The following is a 25,487-nucleotide window of genomic DNA, read 5'->3' as shown; positions in this document are numbered from 1 at the left end:
GTAGTGTGGGGTCCAAACTGGACACAGTACTCCAGATGAGGTCTCACCAATGCCGAATGGAGGGGAACGATCACGTTCCTTGATCTGCTGGCAATGTTCCTACTTATACAGCCCAAACTGCCGTTAGCCGTCTTGGCAACAAGGGCACACTGTTGATTCCTATAAAGCTTCTCATCCACCGTAACCCCTCGGTCCTTTTCTGCAGAACTGCTGCCTAGCCGCTTGGTCCCTAGTCTGTAGCGGTCCATGGGATTCTTCCGTCCTAATTGCAGGACTCTGCACTTGTCCTTGTTGAACCTATTCAGATTTCTTTTGGCCCAATCCTCTAATTTGTCTAGGTCCCTCTGTATCCTATCCCTGCCCTCCAGCGTATCTACCACTCCTCGCAGTTTAGTGTCATCTGCAAACTTGCTGAGGGTGCAATCCACGCCATGCCCAGATCATTAATGAAGATATTGAACAAAACCAGCCCCAGGACCGACCCTTGGGGCACTCCACTTGATACCGGCTGCCAACTAGACATGGAGCCATTTATCACTACCTGGTGAGCCCGAGGATCGAGCCAGCTTTCTATCCCCCTTATAGTCCATTCATCCAGCCCATACTTCTTTAACTTGCTGGAAAGAATACTGTGCGAGACCATGTCAAAAACTTTGCTAAAGTCAAGGAATAACATCTGGAGTATTGCAGTTTTTGTCCCCCCACTACAGAAGGGATGTGGACACATTGAAGAGAGTCTAGTGGAGGGCAATGAAAATGATTAAGGGGCTGGGGCACATGACTTACGAGGAGAGGCTGAGGGAACTGGGGTTAATTTAGTCTGCAGAAGAGAAGAGTGAGGGGGGATTTGATAGCAGCCTTCAACTACTTGAAGGGGGGTTCCAAAGAGGATGGAGCTCGGCTGTTCTCAGTGATGGCAGATGACAGGAAAAGGAGCAACGGTCTCAAGTTGCAGTGGGGGAGGTGTACGCTGGATTTTAGGAAACACTATTTCACCAGGAGGGTGGTGAAGCACTGGAATCGGTTCCCTAGGGCGGTGGTGGAATCTCCATCCTTAGAGGTTTTTAAGGCCTGGCTTGATAAGCCCTGGCTGGGATAGTTTAGTTGGTGTTGGTCCTGCTTTGAGCAGGGGATTGGTTTAGCCCAATGCTTCTCAAGCTATCTGATGTGGGGGACCAGCAATTTCTTTTTCCAATGTGCACGCAGACCGGCAGCCGATGGCTTGCAGACCAGCGCTGGTCCACGGACAACCACTTTGAGTAGCACTGGTCTAGATGACCTCCTGAGGTCTCTTCCAACACTAATATTCTATGATTCTATGATCCTACAAATGGAGCTAAATCCTGAGAGGCATTGAGGACCGGCAGCCAGGGCCGGCCCTAGACCAAATGGTGTGCACCCTCTTCCATTAGTTAAACCTTTATATACCTTATTTTTGATTGCATTTGTCGTCCATTTCATGACTTTGATGCATGATTTGTATGCATGATTTATCCCTGTCTCATGAGATTAACGGGTGATACTAGGGTTGCCAGGCATCCGGTTTTCAACTGAAACGCCCAGTCGAAAATGCGCCCTGGCGGCTCCGGACAGCACCACTCACCGGGCCATTAAAAGTCAGGTCGGTGGTGCAGTGAGGCTATGGCAGGCTCCCTGCCTGCCCTGGCTTTGCATAGCTCCCTGGAAGCAGCCAGCACGTCCGGCCCCTAGGCTCAGCGGTGATCAGAGAAGCTCCAAGTGCTGCCGCTGCTCCCAGGGCCAGCTCCGCAGCTCCCATTGGCTGGGAACTGTGGCCAATGGGAGCTGTGGAGGCAGTGCCTGTGGGCATGGGCAGTGCACACTGCACAGAGCCACCTGGCTGCACCTCTGCCTAGGGGGCAGAACATGCCGGACACTTCTGGGAGAAGTGTGGAGCCAGGGCAGGAAGGGAGCCTGCCTTAACCCCGCTGCGCCACCAATTGGGAGCTGCCTGAGGTAAGTGCCGCCCAGCCAGAGCCCCCACCCTGAACCCCCTATCCTAGGTTGGAACCACATCCTGCACCCAAACTCCCTCCCAGACCCCACACCCCTACCTGCACTCCAACCGCCTGCCGCAGGTCAGAACCCAATTCTGCACCCTAATTCCCTCCCAGACCCTGCACCCTCACCCGCATCCCAAATCCTTGCCCCAGGTTGGAACCCCCTCCCACACCCAAACTCCATCCCAGAGCCTGAACTCCCAGATGGAGCCCTCACCCCCTCCCACAACTCAACCCTCTGCCCCAGCCTAGTGAAAGTGAGGGAGGGAGGCAGAGAGCAACCAATGGAGGGAGGGAGGCTGGAGTGAGTGGGGGGCAGGGCCTTGGGGAAGTGGCGGGGCCTTGGGGAAGGGGGCGGGGGCCATGGTGTTTGGTTTTATGAAAAATGAATCCACATTCGGAATACATGAAACATTTTACTTCAAACATTCTGTTTTGCCTTTTCCCCTGTTTTCCCTTTTGTTGCTAACAACAAAAACAGCACCCCGAGCCCGGGGCCCCCCAAACTTGGCACCACCGGTGGTTGCCTGGGTCACCTGCCCCTAAATCCAGCCCTGCCGCCAGCTCCCATTCAGGCTAAGAATCATGGGCCTCATTCTCTTCTCACGTACATCAATGTAAATCAGGAGAAATGCACTGAAATCAATGGCGGTCATATGGTGTAAGGGACAGGGGAAGGAGGCTCAGCATTTCACAATATCTCCCCTCACTGATCGTATTAAAGGGCCTGAAGCTAGACAGCCAGATTCTCAGCTAGTGGAAATTTGAGAAGCTATATTACATTTGGCCTTAATTTTCTTTCCACTGAGGACAGAGAGAGAGCTCTGGGAGTGAGGATAAAATGTTTATTGGGAGATACAATGTTTCTGGATCTCTCTATAAAGAGCCAAGTGGGATGTCAGCTGGGGGGTGATGGGCAGAATCCTCATCTGTTGTAAATCAGCAAAGATCTGTTGTAGTCAGTGGTGCTACACTGATTTACACTATCTGATGATCTGGCCCTATATAACTGAAAGAGAAGTGAAGGAAACTGATTAAATGAAACTTTTATTGAACTTTTTAAATTGTAATTTTATTAATCTGTTTCTTATGTGTGTTTAATGAAAGGTTCTCTCTCTCTCTCTCTCTCTCTCTCTTTCTGTATATATATATTTAACGGTAGTGGTCACAACAGGAGACGGTGCCAGCGATAACTTGACACAAGACCCAAACCACACTTATGGGTTTAATGTTGTAACAGTACAAAAGGGTTTTATTATCACCTGAGCCAAACAGGCCCAAGGCACCTACCCTTCTCAACACAACAGACTACGGTTCTATAGGTTTTAATGCTTAGAGCACAAGAGACTGAGAGTAGGAAACCTGGGTTCTATTCTTAGTTCTACTGCTGATTTGTGGGGTTACTCTGAGCAAGCTCCTAATTCTCTCTGTCCCTTAGTTTTCCGCTCAGTGCAATGGGGACAGTAATATTGACCCATCTCCTGGTGGGACTGAGAATTATTGAATGTCTGTCTGTAAAGTGTTTGGAGCTTAGACAGGAGGTGCTAGGGAAGGGGAAACAATTATTCTTAGAGCTGAGTCCAAATCATTAAGTGTGCACCTGGATCTGACATTTTTCTGTGTTTCCATGAGTGTTTGGATCCAGGATTCTGGTTCTCAACAATTATACAGATCAGGGACAATCATGGAGTTCTGATCCAGATTGGAACGTTCCCCGAAGTCATGTTTGGTTCCAAAGTCTTTGTTGGGTTCTAAGCTGTCTAAGTTGTCCTTGTTCATTATTTAAAATAATGTGTACTATTAATAAAAATTATTTTCATTTAGAATAAAAATATAACGGGGAAAATTTCTAGCTGCATTAAGATTTTCAAGCTCCGTTTCTTTTTACTGGGTCTTAATTTTTGACCTGAACAAAGTTGATCCAGTCCCTTTTACACTATCCACCTCTTGACAGTGTCTCTCTCTACCTCCAATGTTTTATTGCTATTTTTCCTTGCAGGCACATGTCAGACTGAGACTCTGGGAAGAGAATTCATCACCTCCTACATGGAGGACTGTGGGAACTCGAGTCAATTTGAAGTGCAAATTACTGGCTACTTTGCCTTCACTTCAGTGTCTGTTTCCATCCCCAGTTGCAAGGGTGACGGGGCAAGGTTTGAGAATAAGACTATGGTAAATCAGGGAGAGATGGTGCGGGTCAGGCTACCAGAGTCAGTGGGAGTTAACGGCAGTGATGTGGTCTCCAAGGTGGTCCTAGTCAAGGCTGACAAAGATATCTCGGTAGTGTCTGTCAGCAACAAGCATGTGAGCAATGAGATCACTGTGCTGTATCCTGTCTCCAGCTTGGGAAATGAACACTACGTAGTGACTCCCTCTACGGAATCCTTCGATAGTTACCCAGAGTTCTCTATTATAACGTACCAAGAGCCCAATTACGTGGAGGTCCATGTGAAAGGCAAGTTACATTACCTAACACAGGTCCACTCCACTGGCAGCAAACTAAAATTTAAGCCCTTCAGTTTCCAAGTCATCCAGTTACAAGGCATAGAAGATCTGTCTGGCACCAGGATTGTCTCAGAAAAGCCAGTGGCTGTCTTGGTTGGCCAGGTGTGTTTTTGTAATAGCACAAAATGCAACCACGTCTTTGAGCAGCTCCTACCAGTCTGCAGCTGGGGTACAACATACATCATTCCTCCCTTACCCTGGCCGAAAGTAGATGACATAGTCTACATCACTGCTTTCCAGAGCACGACTGTGTTGTATCAACGAGGGGAACAGCAAGAGAATGTTACTCTAAGAGGAGGCAATGTACTCCAACTTCCTGTCAAGCCCTCAATCCCAGTCTACATCTCTGCTAACGTGAGCATCCAGGTGGTGTTCTACAGCCTGGGTGCAGCTAACCCTAATTCCTCCCACGCCTTCCTGATGAATGTTCCAGATGTTGCCAGTTACTGCCTGATGTATTCTATAAACGAGCAGGAGGGCTTCGAGAACTTTGCCTTGATGGTGGCCAATACATCGGAGACTCGCGCCATCATCTTAGACAATCAGCCTCTAAGGGCTGTGGAGTGGAACCCAGTCCCTGGCACTGAGTTCGTTTGGGGCATGCATACGCTTGGACGTGCCATGAGATCCCATGCTGTGGAACATGCCAGCTCTCCATTCGCACTCCTGAGTGTTGGCACTGCTGCCATGGACAGCTATGGGATTCCGGGTTCCTGCAGGAAGAGTGAGTAGCCTGGGTTTTAACCCTATTTTCCCACAGTTTCTGTGCATGCTGCAAAGAAAACAGTGTCACAACCGGGGAGGCAACCATGGGCCTGTGTAAAGTCTGTTGATTTTGATGGGGCTCCATTGAGTTACGCCCGCTGAGAATTTGGCCCAGCCTGCCACCCTCGGCCACCTCTAGCCACAGTTACTCAGGCTGTGTCCATACTGCAGAAGCTATACGGCAGGTACGGCGCTGCAGCTGGGCCTCGGAAGCACTGTCGTGTCGGCACTTGGTCCAGCGATGGAAGGGGTTTTTCTCTCACTGTCGTTAATCCACCCCGCCGAGAGCTGGAATCTGGGTTGACGGAAGAATTCTTTTGTCAACCTAGTGGTGTCGACACTGGGCTTTGGACGCCTTAACTTCGTCTCTCAGGGTGTGAATTTTTCACACCGCTGAGTGACATGGCTAGATCTACCTAAGTTTCAGGCGTAGTCCAGGCCTAAGATTGTACCTGTGTTGCTAGCTGCACTCAACTAGTGTCCGCCCAGCTCATGCAGTTAGGCAGCTGCTCGCCAGCTGGTCTGAATTGGTTTAAGGACCGTTGCACTTTTCCTCCCACACTTGGTTGTGATGCCCTCTGGGCACCCAAGGGAATTTTGTGCCTGATTCTTACTTATGCCACTCCTGTGCTTGCACCAGGGAACAGCAATGGTGGAGGAACAGGTCGCTTTGAGCCACCTTTGTGCTCTGTGCATTCTGGGACCATGCAGGTTGCTGTAATTTACCCTCCGCTTCCCATGGCCCCTGAGAACCAGAAAGTAGCTGTAGCATGGTACGTTCTGACCACATCCTTGATCTGCCTTGCAGATGAAGCCAAGATCATGTAAAGGCCCTTATACCAGGTCCACACTCGCTGTGGAGGGTCCCTCCACAGGGAACATTCTTAGGAGCCTTTTCCAGCCACTTGAACCGCCTTTTCCAGGCCAGAGCAACGTAAGGCTTTTAGTGTAACTGAGGCCTGCTCAACACCTAAAACTTCAGTCAATCATAAGGCAGCCTAAGCCTCAGGGTAGGCAACACAAGGTCAACAGAAGACTTCTTCTCTTGTCCTAGCTACCACCTCTGAGAGGCGGATTTACTACAGCAATGGAAGAACCCTTCCATCACCATCGTCAGTGTCTACACTACAGTGGCACGGCTGCAGCTGCACCACTTTAGCGTTCCTAGTGTAGACATACCTTGATGAGACGCAGGCCTTTTAGAAGTACAAGAGCAGGGTTAGAGCAGTTCTTAGGAAGGGAAACTTCTCGAGTATTGATGTAACAACTGTCATCTTGGTAAGCCCCAAGGATCAAACCCAGGACCTTGTAACTCCATGACCCACTCCTGATTGAGCTAAGAGACAAACTCCCATAGCTAGGAGCTGTAGCAGAACCAGATCCTTTGTGGAGCAGCCCCAGAGGACACATAAGACGCACTGATCAATGAGACACACAGACAAAGCTTAAGTGAGTATTAACCAGGTGATGTGTGGACACACGCCAGGCTTTTAGGGCTGAATGTATTGCTAACTGATTATAAACTCAGTTGAAAGTTGTCAGACAGGGCTAAAGGGATCAATGGAGCTAAAGGGAGAAAACACCTGCTGGGTTTCAGGAGATCATCAACTTTGTATTCTGGATGGAAGAAAGGATGGCCCTTGTGGCTAAAATGCTAGGCTGGGACTCAGTTGATCAAGCTTCCATTTCCAGCTCCGTCATAGAGTCCGTGTGAGTGTGGTCTTAGGTGTGTCACTTTGGCCAAGATTTTCAAAATCGCCTTGTGATTTTGGTTGCCTAACCTGAGACCTAAAAGGGTGAGTGCTCAGCACTTTTGAAAGTCAGGGCCCTTTTAAGATGTCTCAAATCATGAGACACTTTTGAAAACCTTAGCCCTGCAGATGTTGACTTGATGTAATTGTCCGTGCCTCTCTGTCTGTTGCTAGATGTTACCTTTAAATGGCAGACTGAGACTCAACAGATAAAAGAGCAGTTGAAGATGTGCAAAGATGTCTTTCAGCAGGTACGTGTAAGGGGTTTATTTGGGCTTTGAGCGTTTTCACAAAGAGTACAAAGAAAACTTTGAGCGTGAGGCTTCTCTGCTTATCCAAGGTTTACCACTGACTTCAGTGGGAGCAGAATCAGTCCAACACAAAGTGCTTTTGAAAACTCAACCCTCAATACTATGTGAAATATCAGCATGTCTGTGGGCTTCAGCACACTTAGCCTTAACATGTCTTAATCTGTGGGCATATTAGTGGGACAGCCAGCGAACCATAGGTCAAAGCAAGATCACGATGAGGAGCCATTTACCTTAATTTTGGGTGGCCTTTCCATGCTTGTAGAAATAACCCATTTCCTCTGATTGTTCTGCAGGGCAGAACCAGTGAATTTTGGTCCTTCATGAATTCAACCTTAGTGAATTTGGAGACCATGTGTGCAGAGGACAGAGAAACATCGCTGGAGGTTAGAGGTTCTGCCCCTACGTGTGTGGGCGCTCTATGGCCAAATGCCCTGAGCATTGGTATAGCCGTCTCACTTTGGGGGAAATTGTAGCTGCTCTTCAGAAAAGGGGTGTGTGTGCGCATGTGCATGATCTCTAGCTGAAGTGGCAGGGGATCTGGGTTCTGTCCCCACTGGTCCTCGGAAGATCCAAATTGCTTCCGGGGGCAACACAGAGAGAACCGAGATGTCTGCTGATTGGTTGTAATGTTCTCTGGCACCTACACTGAAGGGACCAGGGATGAGGAGCGAATGACACACGGTGTTAGACGTACCCTGGCTTCAGGTTACTGTGAAGTCCTGAGCAAGCCTCAGTAGCCTCATTGGCTCAGTAAAGGGCTCCCTCTTGGAGAATGCTGCAGTTCCTCTCAGTGGGAAGGTCACTATGAACCCGTATGTCCCTAAGAGGGTCATTGTTCCCCTGGGAGTCTGAAGAATGTGGCTCATGAACCACTGAAATCCTCCGTCCTTCTCAGGGTGTTTCCTTTCCCAATCCCAGGAAGTTGCTCTCCCCTTTGGTCCCTTCCTGAATAGCTCCATCCTCAGTGCTGGTGGGAATGAGAGCAAGAGGGAGGTGGCCTCCACCGTGACCTTCCTCCTGCAGAGTGTGGAATTGGCTGCACTGATGGTTGCTTTGCGGTCTCCGGAGAATAAGACGAATGTGACAACAGAGTTTATGGGTGAGGAGGATGAGAGGCTCCCACATCGCCTCGTGGCAGCTGTGAGATAGGGGGTTATACTCTTTTCAGTGCAGAACACCACTGCAGCCTCACTGCCCCTCTCTCAGGGTTTAAAACCCAGCCATGGGCGGCAGCTGAATGAGCCACTGAGAGAGGTTAACCATTGAGAGAAACTAGCCCCAGGCCCCTCCCTCTCTGCCCAAGGCCCATCCCCTCCTCTTCCATCCCCCGTCTTCCACTAGAGCCCAGAGAAACCCGCCTCGCACCCCGCGCACCCTAGAGTGCTGGGCAGCCGGAGCATCCCCAACTCCAGCGCCGGGCAGATGGGCAGACAGCGTGACGTGGCATGGCCCCAGCCCCAGCCCCAGCGCCCCCAGCCCTGGGCCTTGTGAGCACCTGCCTGCCCCAGCCTGCCTGCCGCAGCATCTCAGCCATGGAAGAGTCGGAAGGGAACTGGAAGCAGGCAGGAGGGGACCTGGGGGCAAAGCATGGGTGGGGCCATGCCAGGCTGTTTAGGGAGGCACAGCCTTCCCCAGCCTATGCTACCCGCCACCCATAAACCCAGCCCTGGGGCTTTGCAGCAATGGCAGCTGCCTGAGAGGGGTTTAAAAGCAATGCCAATCTCCTGTCGCCACAGGCAGCTGCCATTACGTCCTCCTTTCACTCCCTGCCCCAGCAATACCCCTTCTTGCTGCTTCCCCTGCTAAAGCGCAGAGGTGAGGCAGCAGGGAGAAGTTGCCTTCTGCCTCTTGGCACAGTGGCATCTTCATGGGGGCGCAGGCATGATGGATCACAGAAGGTCAGCCAGAGGGGCTCAGGGAAACACAGAGAGATGGAGGTGAGGAGGAAGGGGGAGGGGTGGTGGGATTCAGAGATAGTGGAGCTCCAAACCTGCCTTGCCCTTGCAGCAAGAGGCATTGCCATTTCCCTCCCCAGCTATCGAGACGATCCTCGTCCGAGCTGCAAGTTGCGGTGATGAGGTCTTCAGGCTGAGAGGTCAGGAGGAGACAATGGACATTCACTGCAATGCCGTCGCCACAGCAGCCACAGAAGGTACCATCCTGGTGCTTCCCAGGCACTCACCCCTTTAGACACCAAACCCCGGCCCTAGTTCTCCCCTTCCTCTCGCCCCACGCTGGCTTGCTTGCCTTTGTTATCCTGACACTAGCGTGGACCTTGTTGGCTGAGCCAGTGTTTCTCAGGCCATTGAGCTCTGCAGAGCCCTTCATTCCTGGCTGTCCTGCAGTATGAAAACCAACCCATTTGGGGCAGGGAGGAGAGAGAAGCTTTGATGGGCATATGAATTGGTCCAGAGAATGGAAAGATCAGAGATCCGTTGGCCCAACACATGGTGTCCTGATGATGAGCCCAGCTAGGCCCCAGGTTGATGTGTGTGACTTCCTGGAATGGAACCAGGATAATATTGACCAATTTTACTCCAATTTTCCGGCCAGTATGACGTAACTGGCACTGGTTCTTAATTCTTTAGCCCCAGAGAAAGCTCCTCACTAACCAACCCCTCTGCCTCTCCTAACCAAGAAAAACTATGGCTTCACCTCAGTGCCTTTCACCTAGGGCTGTGTACCGAGCTGGATAACGTGCAGTATGGGGGTATGATTTCTTTAGAGCACTAACTAACTGTGCATTAATTGGTCCATATAGACCCTACTAGTGTGCACAAAAGGTTCCCTAGTGCGCTTTAATGTACATTAGTGCACTTTAGGAATCACACTCCCATCGGGCACGCCAGATGTTTCCAATGCAGAAGTGCTTCTGTGGAAGAAGAGGGAGGAGGCAACATATTCTAGTAGTTAAAGCTCAAAATGCTAGCCAGGGCTCCTGGGTTCTTTTCCCAGCTCTGCCCCAGACTCGCTGTGACCTTTGGCACCTGGCTTGCGCTTTCTTTGTCTCAGTGTCCCTGTCTCTATGATGAGGCATCGTTTCATGTTTTCAGATCTTTGGGCTGTTGCTTTTATTTCTTACTCCACCCTGGATTCGATCATTAACACGACATTACTTGATGAGGGAGATCTAATGGCTGATGAGAAATTGAGGAATTTTCACCTGAATTCCAGGGTGGTGAGTGGGGCTATCGGAGATGGGAGGCCCATGAACCTCTCCAAACCTGTGAATTTCACCCTGCGCCATAGACAGGTGAGTGTAGATCCTTTTACTTTGCTGTGTGCCCGGGACTCCAGCTGGTCACTTGAAAGGTGCGTCTCCTGCAGGGCATTTGAGTTCTGCTGCCTTTCTGGACTGAGAAACAGTTATCTGAGAAAGAGAGGGAGCTTCTTCAGTCCTGACGCTGGGGAGGACATTACATAGCTTTCACACCAGGCCTGACTGGGTTATGATTAATCATGTAAAATGCTCAGGAAGAACAATTGTGCCTGGCTCACCCCTTAGAGCAGGAATAAATGGAAGGCAATTCCCTATAGCAGTGATCCCCAAAGTTTTGAGGGTCGCACCCCCCCGACCCCATTCACAGCCCTCCCCCTGAGCCAGGGCCGGGAGCAGGGCCATGGCTCGGGGCAGGAGGAAAGGACACAGACAGGTGTAAGGGGGCCAAGGCTGGGACTGCAGCTGGTGGTGGGTCTGGGTCTGGAAGCAGGGCCAGAGCCGTGGCCGGGAGCTGAGGCTAGGAGCAGGAATGGAGCAGGAGCCAGGCTGCGGTGGGGGCCAGCAGCTGAGTCCATGGCAAGGTGTGGCTCCACTCCCAGCCCCGCCCCTTCCCCCAGCCTGGGCCGGGAATGGAGCTGCAAGAGGCTGGGGCTGGGATGGAGCCATGCTGAAGCTGGGGACGGTGCCAGACATGGGGCTGGAAGTCAGGGATGTGACTACTGGTGGGACCAGAGCAGAGCTCAGGGTGGGGAGGGCTGGGTGGTGCTCCCTCTCTGCCCCCCATGGGGGCTGACCCAGGACCTGTCATGTCCCTCCAAAGGGGGGCGCACCCCACAGTTTGGGGACCTCTGCCCTATAGATAGAAGAGTTCAGGGAAATGGCATGAGATGGTGCCGTCTTTGACAAAGTAATGAACTTGCTAGAGTGCATGTGGGTATTTGTGGGTGGGTGTGTGAATGCCTTTTAATGGCTCAAATCAAACTTCACAATTGTGTGTCATAGACCCCACAGTGCCCAGCATTAAGGGAATTATCACTTTAGCTCTGGGGTCAGGGACTTGTGCTTTTGGAGCTGGAGGATCTCGCTTGTATTTCCACTGCCAATGGGAAGTCCCAAATGGCTGTTACATGCAGTACAATGAGAGTCATGAATCATAGAATCATAGAATATCAGGGTTGGAAGGGACCTCAGGAGGTCATCTAGTCCAACCCCCTGCTCAAAGCAGGACCAATCCCCAATTAAATCATCCCAGCCAGGGCTTTGTCAAGCCTGACCTTAAAAACTTCTGAGGAAGGAGATTCTACCACCTCCCTAGGTAACCCATTCCAGTGTTTCACCACCCTCCTAGTGAAAAAGTTTTTCCTAATATCCAACCTAAACCTCCCCCACTGCAACTTGAGACCATTACTCCTCGTTCTGTCATCTTCTACCACTGAGAAAAACCATCCTCTCTGGAACCACCTCTCAGGTAGTTGAAAGCAGCTATCAAATCCCCCCTCATTCTTCTCTTCCGCAGACTAAACAATCCCAGTTCCCTCAGCCTCTCCTCATAAGTCATGTGTTCCAGACCCCTAATCATTTTTGTTGCCCTTCGCGGGACTCTCTCCAATTTATCCATATCCTTCTTGTAGTGTGGGGCCCAAAACTGGATACAGTACTCCAGATGAGGCCTCACCAATGTCGAATAGAGGGGAACGATCACGTCCCTCGATCTGCTCGCTATGCCCCTACTTATACATCCCAAAATGCCATTGGCCTTCTTGGCAACAAGGGCACACTGTTGACTCATATCCAGCTTCTCGTCCACTGTCACCCCTAGGTCCTTTTCCGCAGAACTGCTGCCTAGCCATTCGGTCCCTAGTCTGTAGCTGTGCATTGGGTTCTTCCGTCCCAAGTGCAGGACCCTGCTCTTATCCTTATTGAACCTCATCAGATTTCTTTTGGCCCAATCCTCCAATTTGTCTAGGTCTCTCTGTATCCTATCCCTGCCCTCCAGCGTATCTACCACTCCTCCCAATTTAGTATCATCCGCAAATTTGCTGAGAGTGCAATCCATACCATCCTCCAGATCATTTATGAAGATATTGAACAAAACCGGCCCCAGGACCGACCCCTGGGGCACTCCACTTGACACCGGCTGCCAACTAGACATGGAGCCATTGATCATTACCCGTTGAGCCCGACAATCTAGCCAACTTTCTACCCACCTTATAGTGCATTCATCCAGCCCATACTTCTTTAACTTGCTGACAAGAATACTGTGGGAGACTGTGTCAAAAGCTTTGCTAAAGTCAAGAAACAATACATCCACTGCTTTCCCTTCATCCACAGAACCAGTAATCTCATCATAGAAGGCGATTAGATTAGTCAGGCATGACCTTCCCTTGGTGAATCCATGCTGACTGTTCCTGATCACTTTCCTCTCATGTAAGTGCTTCAGGATTGATTCTTTGAGGACCTGCTCCATGATTTTTCCGGGGACTGAGGTGAGGCTGACTGGCCTGTAGTTCCCAGGATCCTCCTTCTTCCCTTTTTTAAAGATTGGCACTACATTAGCCTTTTTCCAGTCATCCGGGACTTCCCCCGTTTGCCACGAGTTTTCAAAGATAATGGCCAATGGCTCTGCAATCACAGCCGCCAATTCCTTTAGCACTCTCGGATGCAACTCGTCCGGCCCCATGGACTTGTGCACGTCCAGCTTTTCTAAATAGTCCTTAACCACCTCTTTCTCCACGGAGGGCTGGCCATCTACTCCCCATGTTGCGATGCCCAGCGCAGCAGTCTGGGAGCTGACCTTGTTCGTGAAGACAGAGGCAAACAAAGCATTGAGTACATTAGCTTTTTCCACATTCTCTGTCACTAGGTTGCCTCCCTCATTCAGTAAGGGACCCACACTTTCCTTGGCTTTCTTCTTGTTGCCAACATACCTGAAGAAACCCTTCTTGTTACTCTTGACATCTTTTGCTAGCTGCAGCTCCAGGTGCGATTTGGCCCTCCTGATTTCATTCCTACATGCCCGAGCAATATTTTTATACTCTTCCCTGGTCATATGTCCAACCTTCCACTTCTTGTAAGCTTCTTTTTTATGTTTAAGATCCGCTAGGATTTCACCGTTAAGCCAAGCTGGGTTGCCTGCCATATTTACTATTCTTTCGACTCATCGGAATAGTTTGTCCCTGTAACCTCAACAGGGATTCCTTGAAATACAGCCAGCTCTCCTGGACACCTTTTCCCTTCATGTTAGTCCCCCAGGGGATCCTACCCATCCGTTCCCTGAGGGAGTCGAAGTCTGCTTTCCTGAAGTCCAGGGTCCGTATCCTGCTGCTTACCTTTCTTCTCTGTGTCAGGATCCTGAACTCAACCAACTCATGGTCACTGCCTCCCAGATTCCCATCCACTTTTGCTTCCCCCACTAATTCTTCCCGGTTTGTGAGCAGCAGGTCAAGAAAAGCTCCCCCCTCAGTTGGCTCCTCTAGCACTTGCACCAGGAAATTGTCCCCTACGCTTTCCAAAAACTTCCTGGATTGTCTATGCACCACTGTATTGCTCTCCCAGCAAATATCAGGAAAATTAAAGTCACCCATGAGAACCAGGGTGTGCGATCTAGTAGCTTCTGCGAGTTGCCGGAAGAAGTTCTGCGAGTTGCCATTGATGACTTCAGGTTTATTATTGTCTATTAGAAACGTGTGACAAAAGAAACAGTATTCTCCCCATGACCCAGTGAGGATAATGATGGGGTGTTTTTGTTTCCAGGCAAAGAAAGAGGAGGAAGAGGCTTGCTGCGTTTACTGGAAATTCACCGCTGGGAAAGGCACCTGGGCTGAGGATGGCTGCAAAAGTCTCCAGACGAACAGCACTCACACCATCTGCAGCTGTGACCATCTCTCCAGCTTCGCTCTCCTGATGGGTCACACCGCAGTGGAGGTATCTCAGTGTCAGACTCAGATCAAAGGGCTGGACTCTGAGCTCCTTACTTGCACAAAATCAGTGGGAATTTTGCGTGAATGACCGCTGAGTAGGAACCTCAGGGTATAATCTGTGGCTATACAGGATGGGTGGGGTTTTGATATGAGGTGCCTAGAGTAGCCCACACTGAAAATACCAAGGTCACGGCAGGCTGCAAAAAGGAGAGCAGATTTCCCCCAAACTGCTGGTTAACACTGTAGTTAGAATCACCAACCAGTCACAATCTGTGCTCCAGATCCCCAAGACTGGTTATTGAGAAGCTGAAAAAAAAAATCACACAGCCCCCTTTATTGCATTCCAGTCTCTGGCTCCCAATCAGCAGATAGGGCCAGTAAAGTGAGAAGTTACTTAAAACTCTATTCACTTAACAAAATGTTCTTCTGATCTCCCAAGGGGCAGCCACATTGCCAGGTCAACATTAGTTTGGCTCTTACCCAAAATCCCATGCTGCCAGTCAATCCTTTAGTATCTAAAACTAAAGGTTTTTGTTATAAATGAAAAGAAAAGAAAGAGAAGAGAGTTGTTAAATGATCAAAGCAATCCAATACATATGACTTCAAGGTCCATATATCAGTTTCTTAGCAGCGATGGTGAGTTTGCTGGCTTGTAAAGTCCCTCTGGAACACATCCAAAGCTTAGATGGGTCTATCAGACCTTTGTTCAAAGCTTCAGTTTGTCGAGAAGTTACACCAGAGGTGAGAAGCAGGATTGAAGACAAAATGGAGGTGATGCAGCTGCCTTTTTCTTTCCTTTTCCATGTGGCTTGTACTTCCTCTGTCCCAAAGAGAAGATCACAGCACATGGGCATGGAAAGGTACTTGGAGTCCCCTGTTCATAGGCATGTCCCTACATGTCCTGCTGACTCTTGGGCATAGCCCCTGGCTTCTCTCAATGTGTTCATTCTAGAGCTCAGCGATTCTCAAACTTTAGGAACCTGAGGACCCCCATTTTGATTTAAAATTTTTCGCAGACCCCAAACCCCCTGCTCAGCCCCAGGCCCCACCCCCATTCCATCTATTCCCCTAAGGCCCCACCCCACCTCTTCCCGCCCCCCGTCCACCCCTGCTCCTCCTCTTCCCTGTGTCCGCCCCCTCCCCCGAGCGCCCCCCATGCCCACTCCTTCCCCTCCCTCCCAGTGCCTCCTGAACGCTGCTGAACAGCTGTTCTCCGGCATGCAGAAGGCACTGGGAGGGAGGTGGAGGACTTGGTCAGCAGGGTCTTCGGACCCCCTGGAGTGGCCTCGCGGACCCCCGTTTGAGAAACGCTGGTATGTTACACTAATAAAAATTATACCAACAGGATCTTGTAAGAGGGACAAGGCAAATTGCCACGTTTATTGTAAATACAAGAAAATATTCCTATATGCAATTTCTATATAGATCCATTCACACACAGACATTCACACACAGATTCTACATAAAGGCTGTTATAGTTACCCGCCTAGATGTTGCTCATGCCAAGCCACTGGCCAGGTGGCCTGGACATGAGAGTGGAGCTGAGTCGTTGTCAGATGCGCATCCGATGCTCCTGGAGGGTGGTCGTAGAACCAGACTCAAAGAACAGATGAAGTGTGGGCGGGGCCACAGGCAGAAGAGGTGGGCTGGGGAGCTACACTGGGAAAGTACCAGATTAAATCTGGGAAAGTACCAGATTTAAGATGGATTCCAGTATCATGTGACATAGTCTCCATTCTTCCAGGGCTGGCCCGCATGTACCCGGAAGGTTTGCAAGTAAACAGAGCCATTTACAGGTGATTGATTCGGAAGCACCCTTAATGGCTTCCACTTAACATGTGTACATCAGTGATACAAGTTTATATCTTATTCTCCTAACTCCAAACATAGAAATAATACATGCAAACAAATGGGATGAACACACTCAGTAGATCCTAAGCTTTGTAATGATACCTTACAAGAGACCTTTTGCATAAAGCATATTTCAGAAACATCATAGTTACACTCATAAGCATATTTTCATAAAACATTATGGAGTGCAACGTCACGCGCACATTCTGCGTAGGGAGAGGGTATGGGGGTCTCTGTGGGGAACTGTGACTCTTCACCTCCATGAGGCAGGCCAGGTGGCTCAGTATCCTTGCTGCCTCGTCCCTCTCCCCCCACCCACAGCTTGACTGTGAACCACGGATAACTAATCTCTGGGAACGATTTTCCAACCAGTTATGCACTCACCAAAAAGTAGCTCCATCTAGGTTGTATTTGCCTAGTTTGTTTATGAGAAGTCTGAAAAGCCTTAGGGCTTGTCTACACTGGCAATTTACGGCGCTGAAACTTTCTTGCTCAGGGGTGTGAAAAAACACCCCCTGGAACACAGCAAGTTTCAGCGCTATAAAGTGCCAGCGAAACAGTGCACCAGGTGGCTACGCCGCTCGTGGAGGTGGGTTTTTTAAAGTGCTGGGAGAACTCTCTCCCAGCGCTCTGCTGCGACGACGCAAGCCACGGTAAAGCGCCGCGATGGCAGCACTTTAGCATTGCCAGTGTAGACGAGCCCTCACTAAAGTCAAGAAATACCACATCGACCTTGTCACCACCATCCACAAGGCTTGTTACCCTGTCAAAGAAAGCTATTAGGCTGGCTTGACACGATTTATTCTCGACAAATCCATGCTGACTGTTATTTATCACCTTGTTATCTTCTAGGTGTTTGTAAACTGATTGCTTAATTATTTGCTCCATTATCTTTCCGGATACGGAAGTTAAGCTGACTGCTCTGTAATTCCCCGGGGTGTCCTTACTTCCCTTTATTTCCCATGTAGCATCTCAGGGCTCACTGGTGAGTCTCCCTTTGCTGTGTTACAGGAGAGTTATCCACTGACCGTCATCACCTACGTGGGACTGACCTTCTCCCTGCTGTGCCTCCTCCTCGCCATCCTCACCTTCCTCCTTTGCCGCTCCATCCGCAATGTCAGCACCTCCCTCCACCTGCAGCTCTGCCTCTGCCTCTTCCTGGCCGACCTGCTCTTCCTCACCACGGTGACCCGCACCCGCAGTCAGGTCTGTTACCCACTTTTATTCTTGGTTTAAAATTGAGCTGTGTCCAGATCCTCTGTCAGCATTTCTAAAGCTCCCCTCACTCCAGCACCTTTTTATACCCTCAGCTGGACGGTAACATTTATTCCATGCTCTTTAGTCCCGCAGAAATAATTATTTACTCCCCTCCAAAAGAAATCTTTCTGGGTGAAACCAGTCCTTCTCTTTCCCTTGTGGGCTCCATCCTTCATCAGACAAAGGAACCTCGATTTCCAGAGTCACACTCCCCTGCCTGTCCTCTCTGCCCCCACACTGATGGGCAGATGCAAGGCACCTATATCTTGAAGCAGATACAGAGAAGAGAACCTACACCCTCCAGGTCTCTCCCTATTATGAGGACCGGGAACTTGTTTATGTCCCTGCTCCCTATCCTAGGATTCCTCACAGTATCCAACAATTTCCACGATTCATTTGGGAACTACAACCCCCAGAAACCATCTTTTGTGAGTGGAAATCAGGACTGGCCTGGTCTCTGAATGATTGAAAGGGCCAGCCAGCTTGCCCTTAGACAAGCCCTCGTAGACTGAAGAACGTATTGTCCCTGGGAGAGAGCCGTAACTGGAGAGATGTGTTAATAAAGAGCCCTATATGATCCTCACAAAAGTCCCCCCACCTCCAAATTCAGTGTTTCCCTTCCCAGAAGCAGTGTCCCAGAGCTCTCTCTCCTCCTGTCCCCAGGTGGTGTGTGCTGTCATTGCTGGCTTCCTACACTACCTCTTCCTGGCCGGCTTCACCTGGATGTTCCTGGAGGGGCTGCACCTCTTCCTCACCGTCCGGAACCTGAAGGTCGTGAATTACACCAGCGCCAGCCGGTTCAAGAAGAGATTCACGTACCCGTTCGGCTACGGATTCCCCGCCCTGGTGGTGGCTATTTCTGCAGCGGTGAATCCTGGAGGCTACGGAACTTCCAACCAGTAAGTGCAGTGCCCATCCCGAACGGGAGCTGGGATCTGGCTTCCATGCAGGTGTTCGGCTCACCCCAGGTCTGACTTGAACCGAGATTTCCCTGCTCACCCTGCCTGGGAGCTGACTGTGACACTGAGCTGCCCTGAGCGCTGTAGTTGAGTTGCCCACCTGTCAGACATCTACACTCCTCGCCCCACTGATGATGCGGAAGAACAAGCCAGAAAGATCCCAGCTTGACTTCCAGGTCCCAGGCTGGATTTGTGGCATTGGTGGATAGGAAACAAATGCACCTTCTTACTGTGGGCAAATCCCTGAGGATCCCCTCTCTCAAGTGAGCGACTCCACTAAAACAGGGCATGGCAGGTTCTAGACACCCCAGGCTAGATCCTCAGCTGGTGTAAATCAGGGTAGCTCCACCTCCTTCAGTGCAGCTAGGCCAATGTACATCCTCTGCATGTCTGGCCCTCCCTCAATACTGCGCCCATCCACCAGAAAGGGTCATTTGAGGAGGTGGAAGAGGAAGTGGAGGCTGAAAGCAGGACATGCTGAGGTAGATGGGGAGAGCTGTTCGTCTGCAGCCCGTAGGAGAGTCGGCCATGTCACAGGCTGGCTGAGATCCATCTTGCTTTTGAGAGCCAGCTGCCCTGTGACACCCTCTCTCTCTGCCCGCGGTGCTGAAAAAGGGTCGTAATCCCATTAAAGTCACCTTCTTCTTGCTCCCTGCCTGTAGCTGCTGGCTCAGCCTGGAGAGAGGATTTCATTGGAGCTTCCTGGGACCAGTCTGTGCCATAATCCTGGTGGGTACCTCACAGAACCACAGGGCCCCATTCTCCTCTCACCTCTGCGACCCTGTGGAGTCCCTTGGAGCCAAGAGAGGAATGTCTCCCAGAGAATTTAAGATGAAAGAGTCCTAGAAGATCCCATTTCATTCCTCCCTCTTTGGCCAGTGCAGGATTTCCCACTAACAGAATAGCCTACGTTCTATGGAGGCAGTCCGGGAGAATGGGTCGGGCACTGGGTTGTGAGTCAGGGGACCTGACTCTGCCACTGGCCTGCTGTGTTAACTTGGGAAGTAGCTTCCCCTCGCTGTACCTCTGTTTCTCCTCCCACCCTTTGTCTGTCTGGCTCATAGGCACCGAAAAAAATAGCGGATGCTCAGCACCCACTGGCAGCCAGCTCCCCACTGCCGGCGGCCGTGCCGATCAACTCCTCCTCCTCCATCCCAGCGCCTCCCGCAGTCAGCTGTTCTGTGGTGTGCAGGACGCGCGGTGGGGGAAGGGGCGGAACTGGGTGGGAAGAGGTGGGGTGGGGGTGGGAAGAGGCAGGTGTCACGGAGTCCCCGGGCGATGCTCTGGAACTGCTCCCTACGAAGCCAGTCAGGACTCTGGGGAAGTCTCCTTCCTGTGAGCAGCCTGTCTTCAGGACACACAGCTCACACAGCTTCCACCTTCCTGGGTCTGACCTCGGAGCATTCAGCATCCTCTGCCCCTCCGTGCGCTTCCCACAGCGAGTCCGCCCAGGTAGGGCTCCTGGAGAAGCCAGAGGGTCCTGCACCCCAACTCCGCAGTAAGACGTGACTCTCAGCCAGCCAGTAAAACAGAGGTTTATTAGACGACTGGAACATGGTCTAAAACAGAGCTTGTAGGTACAGAGAACAGGACCCCTCAGCTGGGTCCGTTTTGGGGGGCAGTGAGCCAGACAACCACGTCTGCACTTCACTCCATGTCCCCAGCCAGCCCCAAACTCAATCTCTCTCCAGCGCCTCTTCCTCTGGGCTTTGTCCCTTTCCCAGGCCAGGAGGTCACCTGATCTCTTTGTCTCCAACCCTTTAGCTTTCACCTTGCAGGGGGGAAGGGCCCAGGCCACCAGTTGCCAGGAAACAGGGTGTTGGCCATTCTCTGTGTCCAGACCCCTGCACACACCTGTCCTCTGGGGCTCTGCAATGATCATACACCCTTATCCCACCACCTAGATACTTAAGAACTGCATAGGAGAAACTGAGGCACCCCCACAATATTCAGAGGCAACATTAAGAACAGTCCCGCTTCGTCACATCTCTCCCCCCTTCGAGACCGAACTGAGCGGGGTCACTTTAGCTGGTGACCTGTGGAAGTTCGAACCCACCAATGTTCCCATAGATGCCCCAGCATCTCTTGGAGAAGGAGTGGGGTGGGGGCGGGGCTTGGGGTGGGGTGGGGGGTTGAGTGGCCCAGAGGAAGCCGGTCCCTGTGGTCTTGCCTAGTTATTTTGCAAACAAATGCTCCAGGACAGGGGCTGCTCCTTTCTAGGTGTGAGAACAGAACCCAGTGCCATCTCAGTTGGAGCCTCTAGGTGCTACCACAATATGATTAATTATAATATGTCATTACTCATGCAATGCTGCCATGGAAACAAGTGGGACCTCTGCCGGAATGAGGATAGTTTTGTTCCGTGCCTTGTCCAGCCTGGCTGGTAAATAACCCAAGTGATGGGGGAAGGGAAGCTGGCTGCAGCGTGGGGAGTTTGGGGAAGGAAGGGAACACGTGTTGTAAGAGATAAAGGTAGCAAATGTCCTTGCAGATTCCTCCCCATCTCAGGCAGCGGGTTAAGAATTAATTTCAGTCTCAGAATTGAAGGGAATACTCTATAGATAGGATCTAGAAGCTTTGGGCCAAATCACACAGCTCTAAATCTGGAATAACTGTAGACCCCACTGGAATCAATGGAGTCACTCCAGATTCAGATAAGAGCAGAATGTGGCCCTCTGGCTGTATGATCACATGTGATGCATTGCAGCCCTGCCAATGCCAACAGTTCCCTGCATGGCCTGGGATCAAGATCTGGTAGCGAATGGTATATGACCCACCTTGAGGAGCAGTCACTGGTCTGCAGCAGTCTGATCCCATAGGATTGTTCTGTGCCTCAGGCAGAGAGACTGGCCTTGGCTAGCATGTTTTACAAGGAATATTTCATGCTGTTTCCACAGATAAATTTAACGTTTTTTATTGTAACCCTCTGGATCCTGAGAGACAAACTCTCCTCCCTTAATGAAGATGTGTCCACTCTCAAAGACACCAGGTAGGACAGCACTATATCTACTAGAACAGGGGTGGGCAAACTTTTTGGCTCGAGGGCCACATCCGGGTGGGGAAATTGCATGCAGGGCCATGAAAGTAGGGCTGGGACAGAGGTTGGGGTGCGGGAGGGAGTGCGGGGTGTGGGAGGGGCTAAGGGCAAGGGGTTGGGGGGGAGGAGGGAGTGCAGAGTGTGGGAAAGAGCTCATGGCAGGGGTGTAGGGAGGGGTCCAGAGTGGGGGAGGGGGCTGAGGGAAGGGAGTGGAGATTTGGGTTACAGGAGGGGTTTGGGGTGCAGGCTCTGGCCTGGCGCCACTTACCTGGAGTGCCTCCAGGGTGGCAGCGGGGTTCAGGCAGGCTCCCTGCCTGCCTGCCCTGGCCCTGCACCGCTCCCGGAAGTGGCTGGCACCACATTCCTGCGGCCCCTGGGAGATGGGGGGGCAGAGGGCTCCATGCGCTGCCCTCGTCTGCGGATTCTTCCCCCGAAACTCCCATTGGCCGTGTTTCTTTGTTCCTGGCCAATGGGAGCTGTGGGGGTGGGGGGAAGGGGTAGAGGAGTGGTGTTGGCAGGCGAGAGCAGTGTGCGGAGCCCTCTCCTCTCCCCATGCCCATGCCTAGCGCTGTGTAAGGAGAAATGCAAGTCTGTGCTGATAGTGAGAGCTGGGCCATGTGCTATAGGGAGGAAACTCATCTCTTTTCCCTGTGGCTGTGGATACTGTCGAGGTAAAGTGCCATCCATTGAGGAGGAAGGCAAGTGTGGCTTACTGCTGCTCTGTAGCAACCCCTCTGTCTATCTATGAACCAACATAGATGGGTTCCCGAGAGCCCAATATCCTGTTCCCTCTTGATTGTCACGTTGCCAGGGCCTGATGTGAAGGGATTAAAAACAAAACCGTAATGAGAGGTTGAACCATTTGCTTTGGAAGAGCCACCTGTGGGAGGTTAAGGTGTGTGTGTGGGGGGAGATGGTTGGGCACAATATTGTATTTTGGATTCATAGGCATCAGTTGCTATTGTGTTCATCTTGACAGTACCCCTAAGTCACAGTAAAGCGGGTGCCAGCTGTTTTGCCCCACACTGCCCGCAGGCCCCTGACTCAGTCACTCACCAGAGGGTCGTTATAACAGGATCTCTCCGTCTGCCTTTATCCAGACTACTGACTTTTAAAGCTATCGCCCAGCTATTCATTCTGGGCTGCACATGGAGTCTTGGTCTCTTCCAAGTCGGCTCAGCAAAAATGGTCATGGCGTATTTATTCACCATTGTCAACACCCTGCAGGGAGCCTTCATCTTCCTGGTGCACTGTCTCCTCAATCGCCAGGTAATGCCCATGGCATGTCATCAGCCACCCAATGACTTCATGGGACTAGCAGTGGCCTGTCTGAGGGTATTAGTTACATGATGTAGTGACCATGTCCCTTATTCTCCAGGTGAGAGAGGAGTACAGGAGATGGATTAAAGGCACAAGAAAACCCAGCCCCACAACTCAAACGTTCAGTCCGTCTGCGTCCACTGTCACTATCAGCACCAAGATGGTAAGAGATCCTCTATTCTGTTCCAATACCAGCATGCAAAAGTCGCATCCATCTGGGTCTGTCAGAGCTGCTGAGATGCCTTATCCCCTGAGTGACACATGCTTGTTTTAATCCATCTGAGAACGGCATTGGGAGGCTGAGTGAGGTTCAATTGCATCCAAATCAAGGGGGAATCCCAGGTCTCCTAGAACCCAGCACAGAACTCCTCTTTTCTTGCGCACCTCCACATTCCCTTCCCTTTGCTTCTTTGCAAGCTCCATGCATCACTCGCTGTGGAATGGGCTGGGATACAAATTCAGGTAATTATCCAACTGGGGAAGTTTGCAAACCAAAACCTGGGTGGAAATCTTCCCAGTGTAGATGGGCCAGGCCAACGAAGAGTTAGCACTGGATGGAATTTCCTCTGGCTCCGTTACCTCTACTGGGAAAGGATCCAGAAGCTTTTTCTGGAGTGAAAAGTGGAGACTTATAGCTGGGAAAATCTCCCTGCTCCAGTCCCAGCATGAGATGCCACAACCTTTGTCTGGAAGTACACATTTCTGGTTTATTTAGAGCAGCCTCTATTAAGTGCTACTTTATGGCTTACCTGTGCATGGGTTGCGGAAGGGAGCGGGCTTTGTCTTCACTTGTTTAGTTATTTTCCTGCACGTGATGTCACTTCAGTGGAGGCTGGCTGAATTTTGCAGACTCTGCACTATTCCTGAATGAGGACCCAGTCCTGATCCCATTGAAGTTGACTGGAGTTTTCCCATGGGATTTGCACTCAATGTGTATTTGTTTTGCTGGCAGGTGAGTTGGGGAGAGCCCTCCACTTCATCTCCATGAAACAATCATCTCTCCAACCAACAATGTTTATCGTACAGCCGGCTTTGCTGTGCCAGCGGGGCAGTTGCCGTTCTTCATCCCAACTACATACAAAACCTGGAAGGGGAAGCGGGATTGGACAAAATCCTCTCTCTAATCCAAATCCAAAACTCCTACTGAATTCAAAGTCCACCCTAGGGTTTTAGCTGCGTGTGTCTCCCAGATTTAAAGGGCCAGATCCCAGGTCAGAGAGCAGTTATTTCTTAGGGAAAGCACAACATGTGGGGGAGTTGGAGGGTGGGAGGCGATTTGCAGAGCACTTGCGTGCTGTGTGTGTGAGCTAGCTCTGCTGTTTCACTGTAATGTGTAAATAATAAAATAACCTGCTTATGGACCTTGGTTGCTTCTTTGGTTTGAGGGTTTGCTATCAGGTTCTGTCTGTCCTGGAAACCTAGGGCCCAATTCTAAAGCCTCTTTATGCCAATCTGGCTTAAAGGTGTAAAGGGGCTTTAAAGTGGGCAGAAAGGGCCCTGTGATTAGCCCTCCTGGGCAGGAGTCCTTCCTGGATGCTGTAGAGCTGGCATAAAATCTCTCCATTAGCCCTGCTCCCAGCCCCTGGCAAGGGGGTTGTGACTGGTGAGGTGGAGGTGCTGCTGAGGGCATGGCTGAAGCACACTGCTCCGTGGCTATTGTCTGCTTCCCAAGGCCCCGAAGGACCCTTGGAAATGCACAAGTTTACACCAGCTGAGGACCTGGCCTGTAACCGAGTTTCAGCTCCAGCGCTGTCACTGCACCATTAAATGCTCTTCTACCTTTTTTTTTTTTTAAGGATATTTGTTTCAAACCGTGCTGACCCCGCAGCACTAGGAAATTCACTGATGTCATTGTTCCGTTAGAAACTTCTCCAAACTGAGAGCAGTGATGGTGTCAGCCCACTTCTGTTCACCATATTTATTTATGTGATCTGGGCACGTACAGTCCCACTGTGCTTGGTGCTGTACATACACGCAGTCAGAGACAATCCCTGTCCCAAAGAGCTCACAACTGTGTGCTGTTTTACGGGTTGAATGACTGAATGACATAATCCCCCCCCCCCAATGTCCGTCATGAAGTCCGGTAATTTTGTCGTGTCCGTCACGCAACATGGTGGTGCCTACCCCTGCCCTGTGCTTCAGGGGGACACAGGGTCCAGGGTGGTCTGCAGGGCTAGTGGGGGACCTGGCGCCAGCAGCAGTGAGTAACCTGGCTCCAGCCCGCTCCGCTCCACCCTGCCGGGTTCGCAGGGTTGCTCATGGGCGGGGGCGGGGGGAAAGGGTGGGGGTGGGAAGAGGTGGGGTGGAGCAGGGTGTGCTGGGGCCGAGTTGCTCGCTGCTGCTGGTGCCAGACACCTGCTGACCGCCCCAGGCCGCCCTGGACCCTGCGTCTCCCTGAAGCTCAGGGCTCCCCAAAGCACGGGGCCTGGGGCGTTTGCCCCTATCCATACTATGGATGGGACGGCTCTGCTTGGGCACCACCAAAAATTATACAAACCTGCCGCCCATGTAGATCGGACATCTGAGATTTCGTGCTGGACGTTCGGAATCCCTTGATCCATCTCCTGTACGCC

At 51.1% G+C, this 25,487-nt stretch overlaps 1 protein-coding gene and 1 long non-coding RNA gene across 2 annotated transcripts; both read left to right on the top strand.

Moving 5' to 3' along the window:
* Positions 1-4,886: 4,886 nt before the first annotated feature.
* Positions 4,887-7,717, top strand: LOC141975131 (uncharacterized). Its single transcript, XR_012635872.1, has 3 exons — positions 4,887-5,247; positions 7,214-7,290; positions 7,644-7,717. It is a non-coding gene; the product is annotated as an uncharacterized LOC141975131 (long non-coding RNA).
* Positions 7,718-7,768: 51 nt separating this feature from the next.
* LOC141975327 (adhesion G protein-coupled receptor E3-like) lies at positions 7,769-24,122 on the top strand. Its single transcript, XM_074935615.1, has 12 exons — positions 7,769-7,791; positions 8,304-8,449; positions 9,386-9,502; positions 10,404-10,603; positions 14,324-14,494; positions 17,353-17,547; positions 18,262-18,497; positions 19,220-19,286; positions 21,455-21,546; positions 22,695-22,863; positions 22,973-23,077; positions 23,867-24,122. The coding sequence occupies exons 1-12, from the start codon at positions 7,769-7,771 to the stop codon at positions 23,900-23,902; spliced, it is 1,557 nt and encodes a 518-aa protein (XP_074791716.1). The 3' UTR covers positions 23,903-24,122.
* Positions 24,123-25,487: the final 1,365 nt, after the last annotated feature.

The sequence above is a fragment of the Natator depressus genome, chromosome 20 (genome assembly GCF_965152275.1).
Source record: "Natator depressus isolate rNatDep1 chromosome 20, rNatDep2.hap1, whole genome shotgun sequence".
Classification (NCBI taxonomy): Eukaryota; Metazoa; Chordata; order Testudines; family Cheloniidae; genus Natator; species Natator depressus.
The sequence above is the reverse complement of the archived record's forward strand: the minus strand, read 5'-3'. Positions and strand labels throughout refer to the sequence as shown.